The following is a 23,479-nucleotide window of genomic DNA, read 5'->3' as shown; positions in this document are numbered from 1 at the left end:
AGGTCAAGTAATTATGAAGATATATGCTAGTACATACAGTTCTCCTGACAGCTGATATCACTCTCATATTCCAAGAACCTTGGGGTGGGGTAAGTAAAGAGAGCAGTTCCGTGTTCCTGCCGGTTAAATGGAACTATTTTTCTCTGATTGCTTAAACTTATACACAACGTGGATAAGAACTGTCATTCTACCTATTCTTTTTTTTTTTTTTTTTAAGAGAAATTGATTGACATTTCAAGGTCTTGATCTAAAGCATGTGGGACATAAAAATCCCTCGGGGAGCTTTTTTTTAAAAGACAGAAGAAAGATGCCACCCCCAGGGGATCTGATTCAGTAGGGTTGGAGTGTGACCCAGGAGTCTGTATTTACATAAGCTCCCAGCTGTTCCTATTGGTGATGGTGATGTGGAAACTTTTTTTTTTTTAGGGTAAAGGAAGGGAAACGTACTTACTGTGTGTGCGAAGTGTGCCTTTACTACCAGAAGGTGGCTCCATAGCATATTAAATCAGGCACTTTGCAGCTGACTAGCTGGAAAAATAAAGGCCTGGAGCTTCTCTCAGTTACCTTTTTTTGGTGAAAGGGGTGGGTGGGAAGGGGGAATAGAAGAGGGTGCAGGACTATGGTGTGCTAGAAGGAATAAATGTACATTAAACTAATTTTACAATCATCACTTGTTATTAGCTTCTCTCAAAAGTATTATAGCAACACTGTGTTGTTAAAGGAAATCTTTAAATGTACCAGAAACACTTGATGTCTAATAGCTATAAAAGGCAGAGGAGCTCCGAGGATCTTCCTGATCACCAAGCTTTCACATCTGCAGGAACAATCTTAGGGCTGTTACTGCTACATTCACTTTTGTTTCATGACAGAATCCCGGTTGTGGGCCACAAATACTGGGTGGGCATGAGGTGATGCCACATATGACGACTTCCTGTTTTAGCTGCTGCTGCTTTCTTTTTCTTTTTTTTTTTTTTTTTTTTGCGGTACACGGCCCTCTCACTGTTGTGACCTCTCCCGTTGCGGAGCACAGGCTCCGGACGCGCAGGCTCAGCGGCCATGGCTCACGGGCCCAGCCGCTCCCCAGCATGTGGGATCCTCCTGGACTGGGGCATGAACCCGTGTCCCCTGCATCGGCAGGCGGACTCTCAACCACTGCGCCACCAGGGAAGCCCTGTTGCTGCTTTCTTACTCAGGTTCTTAAAGACACTCACCTGGGTATGATCAGGATCTGGGTCACAACCATGTGGTCTCTGGCTCTAGCCCTAATCCATAAAATAACTGACCCCCAGCTCCTGACTCATTCCTGATGTCAGGAATGTCTGCGGTATATCATATGTGTTCACAAGGCATTATGCTTGGTGACCTCCCTTTCCATGGAGGCTCCTGAATAGCCCTGGCTGCTACAGTGATGTCACTCTTCCTCAGAGTAGTTGTTGCTGCTATCATCATGTTTCCCAGCACCACCCATATTGGTGACATTTCCTCATTCTACTCTGATCCTTTATCACATAGTTTGGGGGGCTTGAATTGGGGAAAGGAGGTTGGGAATGAGTAGAGATAAACTCTGCTGTTATGAGGCACAAAACAAAGCAGGCTTACACTCCCATCTCATCTTTCATTTACCTGGCTCCTCATTTCAGTTCCTCACCCTCCCCACACCCTCCAGCCAGGAAAAAAATTGTGAATGGGACATCACTATGGAACTCAAAACATCGTACAAACTCTCTCATCTCCAGGCAATGTCCCTGGAACAAACACGTGTCTAGTTCTAATGCTATTCAAGGTCTGTTCCTTTCCCATCTAGCACGCAGACTGGGAGGGAAGTCAGCACAGGGTCCTAGGTGTGGAGCCAGAGACAGCCCAGCCACAGTCTCATTAAGTCAGTGCATTTCCTCTGAAGCTTTGAGGGTGCCTTCAGTCAAGTGAAATCCAGGCCATCTTGCCCTGCCAACCAGACATGTCCAGATGGAAAGCTGTTTAGGGACTTGCTCTGGGACCATCAGTACTCATTTATGAAATGATTCATATGAAAATGAACGATCTTAAAAATTTCCAGAATATAATGTAGCCTCCAAGAAAGGGTGAAGACTGAAGTCACCTCTTCAGGAATTCAATAGGGTCCTTGATCAAGTAATGGAGAAAAACATTTCCAGAAAGGGAAACAAAATTTGTAGATGTACTCATAGAAACAGGTTTGGTTGCATATAATAAAAATGGATGAACAATTTGGTGAGACTTTCAAGTGATGAAAATAATTCCAGAGACAGTCAGGCTGTCCACTTGGGCCTTAGAGTCATAGATCCTTGGAGATAAGAAGTGGGAAAGAAGAGGCAAACACCATAGTTTAGAAGGCCATGCATTGAGTCTCTGTGTGCCAGACCTTCTGCATGCTTTCTCACTTTTTTCCTGCTTAGATAACCGATTTCAATGATCTACCTGAAGTTGTTGTATTTCTCCAACACTTCTTCATTATGCCGGAGTTGTCTTCCTAAAATACAATGTCAATCATTTCACTCCCCTTCTCAAAAATCTGCAATGGCCCGTTTTATCCATAGGAAAAAAAATGTCCAAACTCTTTAATGTACTTTGGTCATAAACATCCATTACCAGGTTTACAAAAATAATGGGTAACATATAATGAGAAGCCACTGGCACAATGATCAAGAGACTGGAGTCACAGCTCTGCCACTAACTAGCTATTAGCTCTTGGGCAGAGTTATGTAGCCTCTAAGCTTCAGTGTCCTTTGTATAATGGGGATAGGAATAGTAGCTAACTCATTGGGCTCTCGTGATGGTTCAGTGAGAGTAAATGAGTTGTATTTCCCACATATCCCACGTGCTGCCACTCTTGTGTGTTTTCTGTTTCTCACATCTCCCATTCATTGTCATAGCTTTGCTTACATTTTCTCAGCTACACAGTCTCTTTCCCACGCCAAAACCCTCCACCCATTTTCCACTTGCAGAAACTTTTCTCAGAATTCCGGACCTGGCTTGAATGTCACCTCCTCTAATAATGCATCCTGTGGCCCTTCCCCCATCAAATATATACTTCTTTATTGTCCTCCACATGTACCTCTATTATCCCTTCATTCAGCCTCATGTTAAATTTTGTAATTCACATATTTGATTCTCTTTTCTCCTGGATTATATATCATCTGAGGTTCATCAGTTACCAACTTTTGTTTAACTTTTCTTCCATTCCTAGCACCTATCAAAATGATTTGTACATGATAAACACTCCCTTGGTGGTAATTGCTAATTAAAATTGACTTGTTTTAAAATTTCAGTCCTTCTATTAATTTAGTTTCCTCTCTGATAAATTTCATAAGACAGTATGTAAGAAAATATTAACTATGCAAATTGTAAATATTAATTTTTATTTTAAAATTATATGGTTTTCCCAAAGCAATTGTGGCATAGTATAAACATCCCACTCATAATTTGCTTTTCATTACATTATGTGACAGAAAAATTATTCTCTAATACTTAGAAATTCTTAGCTGGGATTTTAATGCAAATTTATTTTTTCATTATAAAAGTGATATAAAAATATTATAAAACCTTGGAAAGGAGAGTGAAAACGCAGTACACATTCCCACCTAGCAAACGTGAGCTGTTTCCTAAGGCCTTGCTACTCAAGGTGTGGTCTGAACCAGGAGCATCAGCGTCAGCTAGAATCTTGTTAGAAATGCAGAGTCTTAGGCCCATCTCAAACCAACTCAATCAGAATATGGTTGCTTTGCACATTAAAGGTTAGAAAGCACTGCTCTAAGGTACTACCTAGAACCCAGCAGAGCATGTTTTACCAAGCATCTCCCTCCTTCTAACAAATATTTATAGAACACCTGCTATATGCCAAGTACTGCACTAGAGCCTGTGTTTTCACTTGAAAAATTTCTTCCAGGACTGACTCAAGAATATATGGAGAGCGTGCTGCCTTCTTTTGAAATGTTTTCTTAGACAAACCAAGTAGTTTTGACTGAAAGCTGTCAGGTGTGCAAAACGTCTCATTGTGAACTCGTTCCACTTCTCTTGTTTTCAAGTTCTCACACAATGATGACTCTAAGTCTAATGTTTAATGCTTTCTTATTCTGTGCCTTCCTTCCATTAAGAGCTGAAAAATAAGAAAAAAAAGTCACTGAAATTGACATTCCACAGTAAAGCTTAAAGAACACTTTTTGTTTGCCTTAGGCAGCTTTCATAAAATTTTATGTTGAGATTTAAAAAAAAATTTTTTTTAAGTTCAAGGGAAGCCCAGAAAGGTGACATTTCAAAAGTAAATCTATAGTGTGATGGGGGGGGTGGCATTTCATTGAACAAAACAGCTAGGTGACATATTCCCAATATGTACAGCACTACACTGTAGTGCTCTTTAAGAATCAGAAGCTATATGATGAATAGTGTAGACGTTCTTTTTATTAACCAAGGTATACTCCTCCAGGAAACAAACAAACACAACTTTTGGTAATATTACACAGCTCAAAAGGCTGAAAAAGCAGGCTTAAATGAATGTTAATAATAGCCCAAAAGAGGAAATTTAATAAGATGTCAAAAGAGGGCACTATGCAACAGCAGTTATGTGTATAGAAAAGTAGCTGCATTGCTGCTGTGTACTTACCTTGGAGATGAGGCAGGGCCATTCGGTGACAGTATCAGCGGACCTGCGGGTCTGTACTGTACGAGCCGTCAGTCTTCTCTTGGCACACAGGCAGCTCCTTCCTTTTCCCGTAAGCTCTCCTAAGTCACTGAGGCGCTGCCTGGCCTGAAGCCCTCCAGGACCCCACCGTCAAGGTCAGGGTGTTTTTCTTGATTTGCCTGTTTGCCAAGGTGTTCCTGTGATTATCCGTGTGCAAAATTCTCTTATCATTAAAGACCCTATAGTTTACACCGTGGAAAGGGACCATTTGAAAGCGCAGGGAACACTGCAGAAAGCAGAGAAATGGGTTTCTATGCCTACAAGCCTCAGGGCTCGAGGATCTCATTCCAAAATGGGATTTCCAAATAGTGCCACCACATGAACTGCTCCCACAAGGCCGCCAAACTTTGATTTCGTCTATGAAAAGGGGGTCATACCACCAACCCCCCCTGCCTTATAGGGATACTCTGAAGAGCAAATGGGACAAAGAATTTGGAAAAAGGTTCCAAACAACAGACAATAAAAATGCAAAGTATCATTATTTCCTTCTCTGTAAAATGGGAATAAGTGGTGTGTACGAGAATCTTAATTAGGTAATGGTTGAAACACAAACCGCCCTTGATGTTGTCGTCCAAATATGATATACTGCACCTTTCTCAGCCTCTCAGCCTCTTTACCTCTCATATTTCTGCTGCCTATGTGGTTTATTGAAAATGTAATACTCTCTGTGTAATTGTCATTGTGTGTGTGCGTGTGTGTGTGTGTGTGTCTGTGTGTGTGTGTGTGTAGGGGAAAGAAGGAAGGAATCGTATGGTTGCATTTAACCTCTGAGTGCTGACAGCGTGAAAGGCCCGTGGAAAGACCTGTCTGATCCAAGACCTGACTGGCCCAAGCGTGCAGGCTGCAGCGGCGGCCGTCTACACATTTGAAGGCCGGAGTAACAGAGCAAGGGAGGCCGGGCAGCGGAGGGGTGGGCGCCGCTCAGAGGGCGCGGGCCAATCGGAGCGCTCTCCGCCAGCGGCCAATCACGAGCCGCGTCTCCCGGCAAATCTGCCCGGCAGTGTGGGGCGGGGCCGCCGGGAGTCCGGGCGCCGCAGGTTACACTTCTGAGCGCCTTCTGCGTTACACTTCTGAGCGCCTTCTGGAAGCCACAGGGCAGCGGAACCTGTGCGAGGAGCCGGTGGAGGGAGAGCAGGCAGGCCCAGCTTATGTGCCAGCCCAGTGACAGACATAAAAGCGTAAATCAGGCTGAGGATGGTGCGTCCGGGCGCTCACGTGTATGTAGACCCACCGGCGTGTCTTTCTGCCGTGTGGGTACCTGTAGTGTGAGTGGCTCTGGGCGTGGCTGCTCGTAGGACGTTCAGTTTCTGTAAGATTTATCTCGAGGGGCCTACCTTTCCCTGGCTCCAGAGGGGGAACGTAAGAAGTTTAACGGAGCCGAATCTAAGCAGATTAAGGGAACAGCGGCTGGGCCGGAGAGGGTGCGGACTGCAGGTGCTGAGGGGCTAGGAAACCACGTCTTTGCCCCGTCTCCCCCGGCAGAAAGGCCTTTCGGCAAGACTGGTGTGACAAAGGTGGCCCTGAAGTGTTAGAGAGCCCGGGCAATTATGATCGCTGAGTGAGTGGCCCTGGGCTGAGCCTCAGCAGTTGACTGATAGAAAGGGATGCTAGCAGTTAGGAAGGTAAGGAGGAAACTCAGGATGGGGACCATCTGCTCCCCCAGTCCCAGCGGGACAAAGACATTGGAGGTCTGCAATGCTGACTGGATGGCCTCGCTCCCTCCTCTCCTCCACAACGTCCCCCTTTCCAATCTGGCAATCCCAGGTATTCTTCTGTTCTTACTTGTTCCCACTGTGTTTGCTTCTGCCATTTTAGTGTTGTTAATGGGTTGGGCTGCTTTTCTATTGTGCTGAGAAAATAATTGTCAGTGACCTTAACTAAACCTCTTTCTTATTTCTAACTAAAAACTTAACACTGAAGCAGCTGCTGTAAAGAGATTTAAGTACGCTGCATCATTGGCAAAAGGGAGTCGAGAATGGAAGCGCCATTTTTTGTTTGTTGGGGTCTTTTTGTTTTGTTTTGTTTTTACTTGATAGACTGACTCTAAGAACATTACCTTCTTAATGTTGGGGCCAGGGTATGTGAGGGGTGCGTTTCTTGAATCACTCAAAATTAAAAGGAAAGATCAAGGGTAATGAGTAAAAAGTCATTAACAGTTGTAGATCTGGATCAACATTAACACTGTAAAGTATTTCCTTTCTCACTTATTTGACCTTTCATAGCAGAGAAACAAGAAACATGTTAGCATTTAAGAAGAGGTTCAGAACTAGGACTGAGTATAAAGACACATATTATTGTTGTTGGAAAAGACAGAAATTGAGAATGCAGGTGCTCATCACAAGCAGGCATTAGGTGTGATGAGGTGGTGGTGTTTGAAGCTTTGTCTATATATATATACAGGTGTCTGCCTGGCTGATCTAGAACCGAAGCCTTGAAAAGCACTCCTGCACCAGCCACTCGCTCTCCCCTGGGGCTTTTGTACTGTGACATCACTCTCATTAGATTTGTTAAGTGTGTCCTCTTCCTTCCATTCAAAAGCTGGTTAAAGCTTGGTTTCTAGGGAAGGAGGTTTGGACTACAGTGAACTTGGTCTCATGTGCTGGGCAAAGTCCTAGATTCTGATGCTTGGCGAGCACTCCCAGGAGCAGGGGAATGGACCACTGCCAGTCCTTTCTCTCACCTGTAGACATAACAATTGACTTCACCCCTAGACTACCAGAAAAACTCCCAGCCATCCCTGGGATCAGTCTGCTTTTGGTGGCAGACAAGACGACCTCACGCAACCCCAGGTCTTTGCTTTCTATGCATGAGGAAGAGCCATGCTGGCTTCAGATGCAGCCTTTCCTTAGTCGCCTCTTCTTTTGGAGGTTCCAGGTTCATTGTCCTCCTGGGCTCTTGTTGCTTTTGAGCAAGGAGAGGGTTGCTAAATCTCTTTATAGGTATGATCACTTGTGTTTTATCAGCCATTGACTACAGCTCCTTGGGAAATGCCATATGGTCATGCTTCAGAACAGGTCTTTTCCATGTTTAATTGATGCCTGTGGAGTCATCGCTGAAATGTTGCACAGGCATCTTTTAACATGAGTCATATGTCTTTCTGATGGAATTGTTTTGTCAGGTGCTACAGCAAATAGTATGTGTTTGCAAACAGAATGGCATCTTAGGCAGGCGCTTAATGGCTCTATCATTGGAGCACGTCTGGGTAGGCTGGGGCTTCCTCCTTCCTGTTGTACTTTGGACAGTTCAAACCACAGCAGCAGCTCTGCCCATGGTGTGGCTGTGCACTCTGACCCCATGACTCCAGAAAGGAGCTGGGCGTTTGTTCTGCAATCTCTAGGGTATCTCCCGGTTACTAGAATTGCCAGAGTTTGTCAATGGTGGGGCCTGCTGGAAATTCTGTGGTTAGCCACCGTGGGAACACAGGAGTTTGTTCACCCTGCTTTGTGAAGTCCAGTCCTTCTAAGCAAAAAAAAAAAAGTCCTTGACTCCTCAAAATATATGGCACTCATTGCTATGAATGCCTTATTCCCAGCAGCGGAAGGAACATGAGTGTATGTGTGTATATATATATATAAATATATATATATATAGCTCAAGACAGGAAAATCACATATTACGTGGCAGCCATGCCCCCTCCTCCCCCACCCCTGCACCCCTGCCTCACCACTGGCTCTCTCTTCCCTACTTCAAGCTGAATATTCCCCGGCTAAGGACTGGCAGTCGAGTTCTGCCAAGACTCACTGAGAGGTTCTGAAATACAGACAGCATTCAGGAAGTGGAGGCCACCATGTTGCTCCCTCTTCTTTTCTTCCTCTTCCCTGTCATCATCACCTTCATCATAATAGCTATTATTTCCTGAGCAGTCCCATACAGCACCCACTGGCATACATTACCTCAAATCCTTACACCTCCAAGATGGGTAGGAACAGCCTCATTTTAGAAATAAGAAAATTATTGTCCAGAGAGGTTAAGTAATTTTCTCAAGATCACACAAGTAGTAAACAGCAGAACTAATATTTAAGCCCCTGTGTAGCTGGCTCCAAAACCCACGCACTGTCCCTGTGCCCCTAAGGAGGCCTTGGGAAGTGCAGAGCAGCTGGGGAGAGGGGGGAGAATTCTCTAACTGAAAACCAGTTTTCACAGACTATCCTCTGCAGCAAATGAAAGAATTTTTAAAACTAGGTGGTTTTTGCCTGAGCAATTATAAATCACTATCTAGCTAGATATACACACAGATGTGTGTATGTATTATATATCTGTAATATAAATATATAATTTTCATATATGTATATATATATCCATATATCCATATATATATATATATATATATATATATATATATATATATATATATATATATATATACTGGAACCCAGTAAGTTATTCCTATTTGGAATTGGAATCCAGTAAGTTTTCAATTCAAATTTAGAGCTTAGACCTATTCTGTATGTGCATGTGTGCTTGCGTGTGCCGCCCCAGGGCGTCTGTAATATTGGGTCAGCTCTGTCAGTGTGGGAGTAGGGTAGGAGTGATGCGGGAAAGGGCAGAAAAAAGGCAGGGGTTCTGACATTAATAGCAGAACCGGGATGGAGTAAACTATGTCAGATCTGAGTGCATCTGCTGCATTTGCCTAAGTCATGATGGGAGAGAGCAAGTGTGAACTTGCACCTCTCAACAAAGCCTTGATGTATTATTTCACTTCCACAACTGTTAAGAACACCTGTTAATGACCACTGTCACCCAAACATATTGGCATATCTTGGAGAAGAACCTCAGAACAGTTCTCCCTGCCAACTGTGTAGAATAATTGGAGACCTTAAGGGTAAAAACATCTGGAAACTGCAAAAGTCAGATTTTTAAATTAAAGCTTTGAACTCTATGAACAATTTTGCTGATGTTAGTGAAAGCATGGTTTTCTTTATGGACAAAGGGACCGATAGGAAAAATTTTTTCAATAATGTATACAGCTTTTCCATGAATTCTTCTCTGTATATTTTAGTGCTATTTCTCTCTCTTTTTTTAATCATGTTTTTCCCTTCTTTTTAACAAAGGTAAAACAATTTGGTTTATTGGAAAGAACCTTGAACGTAAGGGTCTTGAAATTTGATATTATTGATTCTGGCTGTGTGACACTGTAGAAATATCCGAATTTCTCAGGACTTAGTTTCCTCATTTGTAATTAAGATGTTGGATTAAATGAAATGTAGAGTCCTTTCCAAATTAAAAATTCTTTGATTAGTTTGAAGGGGTTTTTTTTGTTTTTTGCCTATTCACCTCTAAACATAGAAGAATGACTGGGTCATTTTTGTCTGAAGGTCATTTCTCTTATACCTCTTCAGAACAAGAAATTATTTTTGGCATGTGCAATCAGAGAATCACAATTGCCAGAAGGAAGCGAGGTCTTCTCACTTTAGCATCCTAAAATCGACTGTAGAGTAGTTCAAATCGAACAGACTGAGTACGTTTTAAGAAACCTCCATGCTCAGGCCTGTGGCAGACCCAAAGGCGGATCAAGCTATCAAATGAACTTGCATCCTAGTGATAGAGAGGTTTACACACACACACATATATGTGTATACATATCTTCACCATACACGATTTTAAAAAACTAATTGGGGTGAATATTATAACAAAGATGTAAATAAAGTGTTACAGAAACACAGAATGGAAAGATTAATTTCAGCTTTTAAGAATAGGAACGACTTTGTTGAAAAAATGGCATGTGACGTGGGATTTGAAAAATGGTCAAAAATTTCAAGGAATGTGGCCTGGGGGTCAGGATTGGGAAGGGGGCTTTCCACTTGAAATAAGCCAATTAAGCTAAGGGATGGAGATATATTGGGGAAATGGCTGGAGGACTCGCTCTGCTGCCCCTCAGTAATGCTTTGTTAATATCTTTATCATTGCCCTTCTCCACACACTGTTATTTCTAGGTATCTGTCTTCTACATCGTCTGTGAACAACTTGTACACAGAGAACATGGCTTATTTCCCTTTACAATCCTAAGTCCTAGTACAGGGTAGCAGCTCTGTCACTGGTAACTGCTGAGTGGATCTTTTAGTGCATGGAACAGGAAAGTAAGGATGCTGGAAAAGTGGCTTGCAGCCACCATCTTTTTCAATTGTGATCAGAGCTAAACTGAACAGATAGGTTAGGTTCTCCTTCTGGGAATGCCGTATGAAACACTCGGAATATTTTCCAATCCATTTCTTGTTATCTTTTGCATAATTTACCTGTAGCTCTAGGTAAGACTCATCACTGAGCCCCATTAGAAATGGAAATTCTCAGGCAGAGTAAGATGGTCAGAAGGGTCAGAAGCAGATCTCGGTGTCACTTCTGCCCTAGGAACAGTTCTTTCACCCTGCATCCCTTCTGCCTTCCTTCTTCCCTTGTCAAATGTAAGCGTCTCATGTTTCCTGTCTGGCTGCAGCCTCAGCCTGCTCTCATTTCTTGTTCCCCTTCCTTCCACTGACCTGGCCTGTATCCCGACCTCTCCCGTTCCAGTGTCAACCCTTGCTCAGACCTCCTCACTGCTCTCCAATTCCCGGAGCGTTCTCTGCTCTCATCTTGCTGATGACATTCCCTTCTCTCCTTTTTCACCTTTCTGGAATCCTATCCTTTTCCTATGCAGTCCTGCCTTTGACCACTTGGCAATTTCTATAGCTCTTCTCCTGTGGTCCCTCACTCACTCCCCACATGTGCGACAGGGAGACAAAATCATTACGGGGGCAGGACGTAGGGAATCATTACTCAAATCCTGCTTCTGGAAGTTGGATCAGGTGCATCTCACAGAGATGGGGACCCAAAAGGGTGCAAGATACATTCTGGAACAAGAAGTTTAGGTGGGCTTCACTTTGGGGATATCATGAGCCATGAGTTGGCCCTAGAAGAGACTCATTGTCCTACAGAATCTGAGGCTGTGGAAAACCAAGGACCAAGCTAAATCTACCAGGGCTGACCCAATCAAGAAAAAAATCACACGGAACCAAAATGGCCTCTTAAGTGGGAATAGGTTTTTGTTGTTGTTTTTCTTTTTTTTTTTTTCCTCTGGGTGATCATGGTGAGGAATAAAAAGAGGCTATGATTTAGTGTTTGCATTAGTAGGTTTCTCTTCTAAGAAGGTTCATCACTTCCTGAGATCCTTTCCCTGCCCCAATCACACAGAAGCCACAAGGAACTCAGGAATCACCTATGTCTGTAAGAAGCAGAATCATGGATTGGTTTAGAGTATTAATGCTAAAGCCACACTGTCTGGTTTTGAATCCCAACTCTGCCCCTCATGACTCTGTGACCTTGGGCAAATTACTTAACCTCTCTGTGCCTCAGTGTTCTCTGTAAAACAGAGATAGTAATGGCACTACCTCATTTGGTTAGTGCGAGAATTAAATTAATTCACGTTGCACGCTAAGAACAGTGTCTGTCACAAAATAATGTGTCTTTTAAAAAAAATTAATCATGATAGTCATTTATTGAAAGCCTGTGTCTGGAATGGACAACAAAAACGGAGGTGTAAAATGCAGTCTATACCCTCAGGTAATTTGCAGTCTAGTTAAGGAGCTGACCTTCCAATTAAGCCCTGTGGCTCAATGTTCTCTGTCTGATCAGATCAGGATAACTTGAATGGTCATCCCCTCAAGGGGACTTCGAGTTAAGGGAAGGCTACATGGAGGGTTGCCCAGGATGTGAGTACCAAATGAGTCTTAAATGCAATCTGAGGGCAGCTGATCAAGAGAGCCAGAAAATCCTCTTTAGCTACTTTGTCCTCCCATCCCTAGTTCAGCTGTCAAACTTTGTCATCTCCAGCCATCCAAAGCCTTTGGGAAAAATTTAAGTCTCTGTGACAGGACCATATTGCTAACTTTGCTTCTGCTCTCCTCCTGGCCCCATCACTTACCCTATTAACCTAGTGATTTTGTTCCCAGATGAACAGAAGGAATATTACAAAATGCATTCCTTTAAACAAATCTTTTTACATATATAACTCCTTTCCCAGCCGTGGAATAGCTTCATAGTCCCTCCAGATATATGCATCACCCACACATACACACAAACACATACATACTACCCATCACCCAACACACACACACACACACACACAATGCGCACACACTGAGCCACGACCTTAGCCTCACCCTCAAGAGATCCCCAATTCTACTGCCTGCTGTTGTTTCGCCTTTATAAAGATCCTGCAAGACATGCCCACTGACATTTCAGACCCTAGGAGCCTGTCGCTGTCACCTGCATTGCTGCTGTTTCAGACGAGCTTCTGAGGCTGAGGATTTGGTTTCTGACACGTGCTCTGACCTGACCTCTACCCTGAGTGACAGGCTGGCTCCACATCTCTTCCCAGCCTCTAAGAGCTTATAACTGTAGGCACACTAGAGGGAATGGTGGCGAAATGCTTTAGCTCCTGTAACTTTGCCTTTGGGAACAGCACAAACCACTTTGTAAATGCTGACTAACCCTAATTAGAGTTTCAAACCAGGCCTGTAGAGAAGGGCTTTTTTATGGACATTGTAATAGGTGGGCGTATTTGTGTGTGTGAAAAGAATTTGAACACATGTCAAGAACCAAACTTAGGTGGAGGAGAACTGTGACTAAATCTGTCTGAGTATTTACACGCACGTGGGGAAGTAGGAGTCCTTCCACTTTCTCACATCTATAGGAATGTGGGTTATATTGCTGAATGCCCATGAGGCTCAAACAATACCTGGGAGGATGGCATTACGAGATCTCTAGGTGGCTTCCAGGTCACATGGGTTTGGCCACAGAGGCCTGCACTGCTCTCAGGGGGGTGTCTAGCTTGTATTATCTACGAAAGATCGACATTCTTTTTTGGATTCATTGTCTACTAAGCAGTTGACATTTTCTAAGAGAAAAACAGGGTTTTAAAAATTAATTTCCAATTATTCTAGAACTGTTGGCTGGAAGGTATTATGTCTTCTCTGGGGATAGTCTGTCAGTATTTTTTTCTCTGTACGGACCTAATGAAATCTAAATAAAGAAAAAAATAGGAAGCAGTTGTACCTCGTAATGCAAATGTCTCGGAGTGTGAAGGCATCTGCATTAATGATGGGACTGAGAAATCTTAGACTCTGGCAGACTGAGAGGAATATTTTATGAACATGTATGCTTTGAAGGCTTATATACTGAAAACAATATTCTTAAAGTACAGTTGAAGCCAGATGAAAAAAACATGCCGAACAGATAAAGGTGAAGACAGTGTCCCTCTCTCCCTCCCTGGGTTTGAGTTTAAGTGATCGTCCTGGCAGGAGGTGTCCATATAGATCCTCCTAAGAATTACATGTGCACGTCGTGTCAGATTGGCTAAAAACAATTACTGGTGCTTGTTTGCTTCTTTTGGTTCTCATTGCCTGTACTTTAAAAATGTATTCATTTAAAGGGAAAGTATTTGTTCAAAGGATATTTATCAAGTGCCCTTTTGTGTAAGGTGCTGTGTTAAATTAGGTGAATATGGAGATAAATAGGATTCTTCTCCCTGTTCTTCAAGTTCTGATCTTAGAGGAAAGCTAAAATTCAAACACCATGGAGAAGAATGCATAGGATACAATAACACTTAGAAAACCTGTACCTATTCCATTACTGGTAGGTGGAGGAAAGCTTAGTAGATTGGGCTTCCAAGAGGAGATGACGCTTGGGTTGAATCATAAAAGAGCAATTAGAAATATCCAGGTGCTCCAGGTAGAGAGAAGTGTGACACAATGCAGAGGTACCAAGGACTGAGAGATAGGGTTTCCTTGAGGAAACCCAAGCATCGATTTCATTTAAAGAAAGTAATGGAGATAAAGCTGGGAAAGTAGGCTAATGAGCCTTATGTATCATGCCAAGATTAAACATTGAATGTTATCCCGAAGGCAAAAAGCAGCCACTGAAAGACTTGGTCAGGAATAGATTAACAGCCCTAAAACAATGGCATAAGGGTGCGGAGAAACAAAATGACCCATCAGTTATTAGGGATGCTGAGGGGTAATCTAAGAAATTCATTATTTCTTTCATTCTGTTGAATATATATATGTTGATGACCTTCCATATGCTGGGCTCTCTCCTGGGCACTGGTGATTCAGTGACGATCAATACAGACATGTTTCCTGCCTTCAAAAGCTTACAGTCTAGTTGGAGAAATGGACATTTAATCAGTCATAATACAATATGCTATGTAAGATGAGAGGTAGAGATTACTGGTGGAAGAAGCCTATAGCAAGGATATCTTAAGAAGACTTGCGAGTCTAGGGAGGCCCCCAGGAGGAAGTGATGAATATACTGCAGTCTGAAGTATACACAGGAACTAGCCCCCAGGATAAGAGCAGCAAGGCTAGGAGTGTCCTAGGAGAGGAAACAATCTGGGTGAAGACCTTGAAGAGAGAAAATGGCCCATTTAACAAACCCAAATGGTTCATTGTAGTTTATTTACCATAAGCAAGGAGGAGGGGGCAAGGAGTAAAGTGGCAGATACTGAGAGGTCTCCTAAGCCATGTTAAAGTGATTTAGCTTTACCTTCACAGGTGAGGGAAGGGTGTTAAACAGATGAATGACAGAGCAGCTTTGTGTTTTGGAAAGATCACTCTGGCTGCAGTCCACAAAAGGTATTTGAGTTGGGAAGTACTGTAACCAAGGAGACCACTTAGGCTGCTGATGAGGTCATCCAGGTGGGAGATGATACTGACCTGAGGAAGATAGTGACAGTGTAGAGGAAGGAAAAGGGACAGACACAGGAGATATATAGGAGGAGGTATCAGCAGGACTTGGCGACTCATTGGAGGGTAAAAGAGAAGGTATAACTGTCTTGGGTAGCTGGGAGGAGGGGGATGGCATTCCCAGAAATAGGGATACAGGAGAGGGAGCAGTTTTAAGGGTGATGGAAGGAAACAGGCATGCTTAGTTTGGAACATGCTGAGTTTGAGGTACCCGTGGGACATTACAGAATTGGGAGAAAGCGTAGTAGCATCCAGTGGAAATGATTTCAGAGCTAAATCTTACAATTTGCCCAACCCCCTACCCTCCCTCATGGCTACTGTCATATTCAGTATAAGATGATTTGAGTTTGAATTTAGTGTCTTCATTTTTTTATATATATATATATTTTGGATTTCAACTAAAATTTTACTTCTTTCAGGAAATCTGTCTTCAACTTCTGGTCCCAGATAAATGACCCTCCCAAGCTCATTTAGTGTTCTGCTTAATCGGCATGAATTCTGTCATTTGTTTCACTCTTTCCCCTACCGTATTGGCAGCTTGGGGTTGGGGCGGGGGAGGGGTTAGCTATGTGCAATACACCACAAACCAGCTGTGAAATGGAAGCTTTTAGTTACATTACCACGTTATCAAATACGATTTATTTTACACATGGACATTCAGGGTTACACCAAGTTAGTAAAAGCAGGAGAATTTTGTAATAGAATGTTTAGTGTTAACTTTTTCTTCTACCCTAAACATTTTCCTGTTTTCCCTAAACCTTCGTATTGTTCTTTCTTTTGCGTTAAAAGGAAAGGTTGTTAAAATACGATTATCCCAGGACTGAGAAGGCTCATCAGAGGATGACCAAGTGCCCTTTGTGAGGTGTTATTTTACCAAAGATGATGCCATCTGTTCAGAGACAGAGCAGGGTGATAATTAGCAAACTAGAGGAGGAATTTCTTATTAATGAATTACCTATACAGTGTCTTATTTGGGTATTAGCATCTGTTGGACATTTAAGGAAGAGAAAGTCTTTCAAAGAAAAATAGATCCCCAACTATATAAAATGCCTCCCATACATGGGATTGAAAAGCCTTTGACTCACATAAATCCTAGGCTGTTGGGGCTGATTTAGAGACTGTCTAGGGCAATGAATTACCTTGATGCCCTGCAGAGTTCTTGGGAGGCTTGACTTCCCATTGAGCCCCGCAAGGACACCTCTAGGCCAGAAGTGGGACTGTCTGGACAGGCCTTTAACCAGAGAAGCTCTACTTGCACTTGTTTTTATATATAAATACTTCATTTGACAACATTCCAGGTCTGAAAGCACCCTGAGAACCTCTGATTTACTTCAGTTTTCTCTAGCTCATCTAGCCAGTTGGGCTAGACCAGGACCAGCTCTCCAGATTCCCAGGCTGATGTCTGTCCTCAGACAGTGGGATGCCCCTTGGCTTCTCAGAACATGAAAAATATGTTGATCAACATCCTCTGCTTCCAAATGTTCTGCCTTGCTTCAAAACACAGTTGCTTTGTTGCACTGTGAATAATTATGAATTAAATAGGCAACTGATTAAAAATTATATTGGCCACATGGCCCTCTCAGATTTTGCTGACAGTATAATGGCTATAATTCATATTCTCCCACATGCCCCATGGAAAATAATCAAGTATGATGGGTCAAGTTTATCCCGTTGGCTTGGCAAGCGTTAAAGATATTATTCTTTGGTTTGGAAAACTGCTAAGCAGTCCCCTGATCTTGAACCTTGAATCCATGTTGGCCATATTTTGTATATCCTAAGGATGCCTCAGCCTTTCCGCACTTGTCCATATGGAGTCAAGTTCTCTACAAATGCTGATTTTTCCCAAGGACCTAATTTAGGTGCGTGAGATGGGAAGCCCCAAGGAGATGTTATTAAAAGATAATTTACATGGGCTTAAGTTGGAGGAAATCTACTCTCTAGGACTTTTCCTTTTAAATTGTTCAATGCAGTATTTTATTCTAGCTGCTCCTTTAGTCATTCTTTCTGGTTTATTTTTGTCCTCTGTGTTTTCCAACACATCCCTCTTCATCGACCCAGATAACTCAAGCTAGAAGGACAAATAGAGATAAATGGGACTGGGGATGTACAGGTGCTGGGGGAGAGAAGGTGCAGAGAGTGAACTTTGCCTATTTAAAGAAGATGAATGGACCAAAGAGAAGTTTGGGAAAGGATCAGGAGACCTAGGCTCATCTGCCCTAAGCAACGCTCTAAACAGCTGTCCGTTTAAGTGAGCATGCTTGCACTTATTCTATATACGTGTATTCAGTGCATACTGTATGCCAGAAACTTACTAAATATGGAGATATGGGCATGAATTAGACATGATCCCACCCTCAAAATCTCACAGTCAGCTGTCAGGGACAGACATGGAGATAATTACCACCAGTGTTCTGAGCAGCACAGGGCAAAGAGCAGTTAAATCTGCTTGAGTCACGTGAGCTCACAGACAAATGATTATGACCTGAGTCACATACAAGTAATTAAAATGGAAAGGCAAGGGACAATGAGATTGTTCCCAAGGACTCTAAGGGTTTTTTGTGGTTTTTTTAAACAAATCTTTTGCTATATTCAATAACCATAAGGCCCAATTCTCATACATATTTTTACAAATAAGTGTCTTCTTAGCTCAGGCCATAGAGGTATTTTAATATGCACAATTACAATCTGTTGAGATCAAATTTATTGCAATATTCATAGAGATTAAATACCTGAGTCATAATATGATATGCTTTTTTACAAAAGCTGCCCTAAACATCTTCAGCCTTTAAGGACATGTTTGTTTTTATGCCTATTCTTAATATTTTTTTATCTTATATCTATCTTTAATTTTTATTCACATTGGAGGCAGTATAAAGAAGTAGTTCTGGGCTTCCCCGGTGGCGCAGTGGTTGAGAGTCCGCCTGCCGATGCAGGGGACACGGGTTCATGCCCCGGTCCGGGAAGATCCCACATGCCGTGGAGCGGCTGGGCCCGTGAGCCATGGCCGCTGAGCCTGTGCGTCCAGAGCCTGTGCTCCGCAACAGGAGAGGCTACAAACAGTGAGAGGCCCGCGTACCACACACACACACACACACACACACACACACAAAAGAAGTAATTCCGAATATGGGTTCTGTTTTAGTGGCCCTAGGATCAAATCCTAGCTACTAGTTATGTAATCTCAAATAAAAAGTTTAACCCTCTGTCATACAGTTATCTCATCTGTAAAATGGATGTAATTATAGTACTTATTTCACAAGTGCAAAGTAAGAGGAAGCACAGTCCACGAGACCACCCTCACTCTGACACCAGTTGCAAGTTTGGGGGTTCTCAAGGTCACTCTTATGTTTGATAATTTGCTAGAAGGACTGACAGAACTTACTGAAAGCTGCTATACTCAATTGCTATTTATTACAGCTACAATCAGCCACATGAAGTGTCCAGGGAAATCCCAAATGTGGAGCTTCCAGTTGCCCTCTACCCTGGAGTTGTGGACAGTGCTGCTGTCCTGGTGTTGATGTGTGATGATAGGCACAAAGTATTGCTAATCTGGGAAGCTAGCCTGACCCTTGGTGTCCAGAGTCTTTATTGAGGGTCCAAATGGCTGATCTCAGCATCCAGCCCCCCAGAGGTCAAGCCTGTTCCCACATGACTCAAAACCCTCACCATAAATCTCATCCTTAGACTTTTTGATGTGGTCCCAAAGCTCTCAGGTAAACAAAGGTACTCTTATCAGGTAGGATATTCCAAGGGTTTAAGAGATTACCTCCCAGAGGCCAAGGACAAAGACCAGACCCCTCTTTGGGCAAGGGTAAATTTTTTACTACACAACCGATGTGTTGAATTAAGTAAGATGATGGTTACAATGGGCTTAGAATTTTGCCTAGTACAAAACAAGCATAAATCTTGGATATATATCTATTATTATTAGCAATCCTTTTTGATCCTACAGCATCATACTAGATACTATAGGAAATCTTAAAAAAAATTAACAAGGTGTAGTTTATAATCTTGGAGGAGAGATACTAAGTTTCAAGTAAAACCAACAAAAGCAGAATGAGGTTGAGTATCACAGTAAAGGAGCAAGCAAACTGCTAGGGGCCAGTGGAAGGGAGAGGTTACTTCCAGGCAGGGGTTAGGGGACAGCTGCTCTGGGAGGGCACCTGAGCGGCACTGAGGGATGGGGGTTCCGAAAAGGGGGGAGGGCATTCCAGACAGAGGGAACCACATGAATAAAATCAGAGATGGGAAAGCAAGGGCCCTTTCGGGGAACAGAGAAGGGCTGCCATGGCCTACTGTAGAAGCAACAGGAGGAAGAAATGGGAAAGCACTGGACAGACAGACTGAGAGAGCTTTTCAATGTGCTGTTGAGCACTTGAGGCCTTATCTCATAGACTCTGGGGAACCAGTGACAATCAATATAAGGCCTAAAGAACACCCTGAAAGAGAATATGCTGTCTCTTTTCATATCTCCAGTCTTTGAAACATGCTCCTTCCTCAACCATATCACTCACCCTCCCAATACCGCCCACTTCACTTGGCCAATTACAGTTCATCCTGCAAGAAACAGCTCAAGAACTACTTCTGTGCACACCTCCATAATGAAACACGTTATATGCCATCAGGACCTGTTTTCCGCTATACACAACTGTATTTTGTCATCTCTGTATACTCAGTGTCTGTATACTTGTAGAGTGGTTCAAAGGAAAAAAGGGAGAGAGCGAGAGAGGGGAGAGACATGAAATCTTGAAATATCTACAAAGAATTTAAAGAGCAGATATTTCTAGTTAATTTAAAGAGAAAGTAGGACATACAGAGAGAGTGAGTAATAGTGCCTAGAGTAAGACAAAATCTTATAACTGCATGGCAGAGTCTTCTCAAGGTATCCCAAGGCTTTAGTAGTAATAGTAATAATAATAATGATGATAATAGGCAGAAGACGAGCTTACTTATACAACACTTATAAAGCACTTGGTAGGCGCCGGATATGCTCTGCTTGATTTATGTGAACCCAGTTAATCTCTGCAACTCAGTGATGTAAGTACTAACATTATCTCCATTTTACAAATGAAGAAATTGAGGGACACAGTAGATAAGCAAATTGCAACAGAAATCCTGATAACAATCCTAGGATTGTAAAAACTTCATCTTGCCAAATTCATTTAATTGCATCTGAATAGAGTTGGAGACTGACCTAGTGTTGGGCTGTAACTTCAGTTCCTTGTGTTGGTTGGAATAAAGAGCAGTGTTCTTTTCATCTGAGGCATATGTTTCCACGCCAGGCCCCTAATGCCTGAGCGCCCATGAGGATGGTTGTGTTTGAAGGACTGCCTGCTAACCTGTTCCAGCTGAACAAGCCACTTTTATTTTTCAAGACCAAACGTCTAGGAGGCTTTTTATTGACTGAGAACAAAAGCAGCCCAGTGGTTTAAGTGGATTGTGTAGTAATGGCCCAGAAAGGCTCCAGCAGGGAAGACGTCTTTCTGCCTCTCCGAGGTGGAAAGACCAGCAGAGGCTTTTAGCAGGCATGTGCTTGTCAGAACACTCCACTTCCGGGGTGGGTGTGTTTTCCTTCTCCTTCCCCTGCTGTGTGTAATGTACAAATTTCCTTTAAACCCATCATTTGGTGTAATTTACGCTGCTACTTGTTAGATTTTCCCTGTTCCTTTTCCCTTTCCCCTGTCAGAGCTCCTGGCCTAGTCCTCCATTACCAGGAAAGAGAAAAACCCTTCTTGTTTTGAGGGGATCTAGCTGAGGAGCTTCCCTGGATCTCAGCCATTCAGCAGTTTGTCAAATGAATCTTAAAGTAACCCTTCTCTGTGAAAACTTTCAACCCAAGCTAGGTGATTAGGAAGGTGTTTTTTTTCCAAAGTCCCCACAATAAATTCCACAGAAATGTGCCACAAAGCAATGAAATGCCAGTCATTCTGGAGTGAAGGGAACTGTCACCTAAATGCTAGACGAGAAATGAGCTACTGGCCAATGTGTTCAGTCAGCATAGTACAGATTCATCACTGGCCAACCTGAGTCAGTGTGACGGGAGAGAATTTCTCCAGCAATTTGACAAAATTCTCAGATGAGCCAAAAGTAAATAAATACCACTGTCAGGCTTGAGAATGATTTGCTTTTTGCAAATATGGTAAGTTAAATCTATAAGCACATATTCATCTTAAGTGTAGCAAGTATGAAAGGAACGTATCTTACTTCTTTGCAGTGATTAATAATCCTTGTTAAAATAGGGTCATATATTCCTTTAATTCGCTGTTAATTAGTTAGAATCCTTGGATTCTTTAGATAGAAGAGACGCTAAAGCTCACTTCACCCCCCTTCCTAAATTTGCAAAGGGAGAAGTTGAGCTACAGTCTGAACCTAAAAGCTGAAGTTCATACAAGTGATCAGAGCAGAACCAGCACTGGGATTCAAGGCTCAGAGCTGTGTTAACCACAAAAAAAAAAAAAAAAAAATTGTGTCCTCAACTGAAAGAAGGTTAGAGTGCCCTCTTGTGTCCCTACATGGAAATTCTTTATGTCTTTACAAAATTTTAAATCACTTTAATCTCTCCATCAATTTTACTGCATTGGGGTGAAAGGTCAGACATGTAGCTCTGAAGACAAATCCTGTGATCATTATGTTATCGGAAGTAGATGCACAATGCATTTGACCTACTTCATCAGTAAAGACAATAACATCATCCCTAGAGTAGTTTTGTGTGGATTCGGGTCTGGCTGACCTAGGTTTCTGTCCCCGGGCAGCCACTGGCAATCTTGGTAACCCTTGGTAACAGTTGCAAAACCAGCCTGAACCTCTGTCCCCTCATCTGTAAAATACAGATAATCACTGCCCTGCAGGACTGGCAGAGATCAAATGCAATCATGTAAGTCAGCCCAGCCTGACATTTGGTAAACAATAAACAATAAATTGAAATTATTAGTTATTTTCGGACGTGAGGGATCACCAGCAAGTTCACAATGAAGGAACTGAAGTGAGAACGCTGTGGAGTGAACAGAATGTCCTTGGGATGCTTTTAGCTCTTGGATGAAGAGGTTTCCATGAGCTCTGGGGGCAGAGGAAGTACATTTTTAAAGGAATAACATGCTAAATATGTGATTCTTCCAAAATAAATTCTTCCTTTAGATGGGGAAGTTTAAACAGAGCTAGGCCTAATGGCTTTCCCACAGATGGAATCTCTTTCAGAGGTAACACCTGGTCTTTGGCACTAAGGGCCCAGCAGTCAAAAAAAAATCTCTGCTCTGAAAGATAAAGTTTGAAAACCGGATCTTGTTTAGGGCATTGGTCCAGTTCTTTAAGCAGTCTTTATTTATTGAGAGGGTAACCATATTAAAATAAGTAAAGAACAGAGGTGAAAAACAGTAGCTGGATGAATTCATTCTTTGATTTTCATTTTCCTTAAACTTCTTATTTTATGAAACAAGCTACCTCAGCTTAAGTGTTCCGGCAAAATGCCACTAAATCGAGTGCTTTTGCCCCAGTGAACTTTCAAAGGTTCCCTCCTCCCTCCAGTAATTCTCACAGCCGTCCTTTTCACACATGTGGGAGGGAGATATCATTATGTACAATACAAGGAGACTTGACCTTTAAATGTCAGTGGAAGTGTGGAGTCTGGTGATTGTATCTTTCTTCCACTAGCTCATTGGAGAGTTGAGGAAGACAGTTCAATAGTGTGTAAGCGGGAAGCGGGTAGGGGCGAAAGGAACCCCTCACCTGTGCCCCTCTCTTTGTTTTCACCCAACCAGGGAAAAGGAAAGGAAAGCTTGGATTGGACACTGTCATCCACATACTTATCCTAGATACCACAATCGCTGGGAGGTTTATCGCACCGCAAGAGCAGATTAAAAAAAGGCTGGTCAGTTTGCTCGCCTCGCTCATCCTTTTGGGGAATCTGTTACCTCACATAAGACAAATATAGCACATGAGGCCGGGGAATTTATTATTGATGGAAAGTTCATCCTCGGGCCCTCGCGTGGTTGCGGAGGAGCAGAGCTGGAACCTCTTGGCGCCGGCAGTGTGCCCCCTGTTCGGCGGCGCATGCGCACGCGGCAGTGCCATA

General features: G+C 42.8%; 1 protein-coding gene across 2 annotated transcripts in view; it reads left to right on the top strand.

Annotated features, from left to right (window-relative positions):
• Window positions 1-5,709: 5,709 nt before the first annotated feature.
• The window catches only part of PLCXD2 (phosphatidylinositol specific phospholipase C X domain containing 2), a 49,523-nt gene continuing 31,753 nt past the window's right edge, over window positions 5,710-23,479 (top strand). For both annotated transcript variants that reach the window (XR_007477591.1, XM_004272072.3), the window contains exon 1: window positions 5,710-6,460. Coding sequence is in view for 1 of the 2 variants with exons in the window: in XM_004272072.3 (XP_004272120.1) it covers window positions 6,301-6,460 (160 nt within the window). In the remaining variant the exon portion in view is untranslated. The remainder of the gene's footprint in view (window positions 6,461-23,479) is intronic.

The sequence above is a fragment of the Orcinus orca genome, chromosome 5, assembly GCF_937001465.1.
Source record: "Orcinus orca chromosome 5, mOrcOrc1.1, whole genome shotgun sequence".
In the NCBI taxonomy this organism is placed as follows: domain Eukaryota; kingdom Metazoa; phylum Chordata; class Mammalia; order Artiodactyla; family Delphinidae; genus Orcinus; species Orcinus orca.
This window is presented reverse-complemented; position numbering and strand designations above follow the sequence as displayed.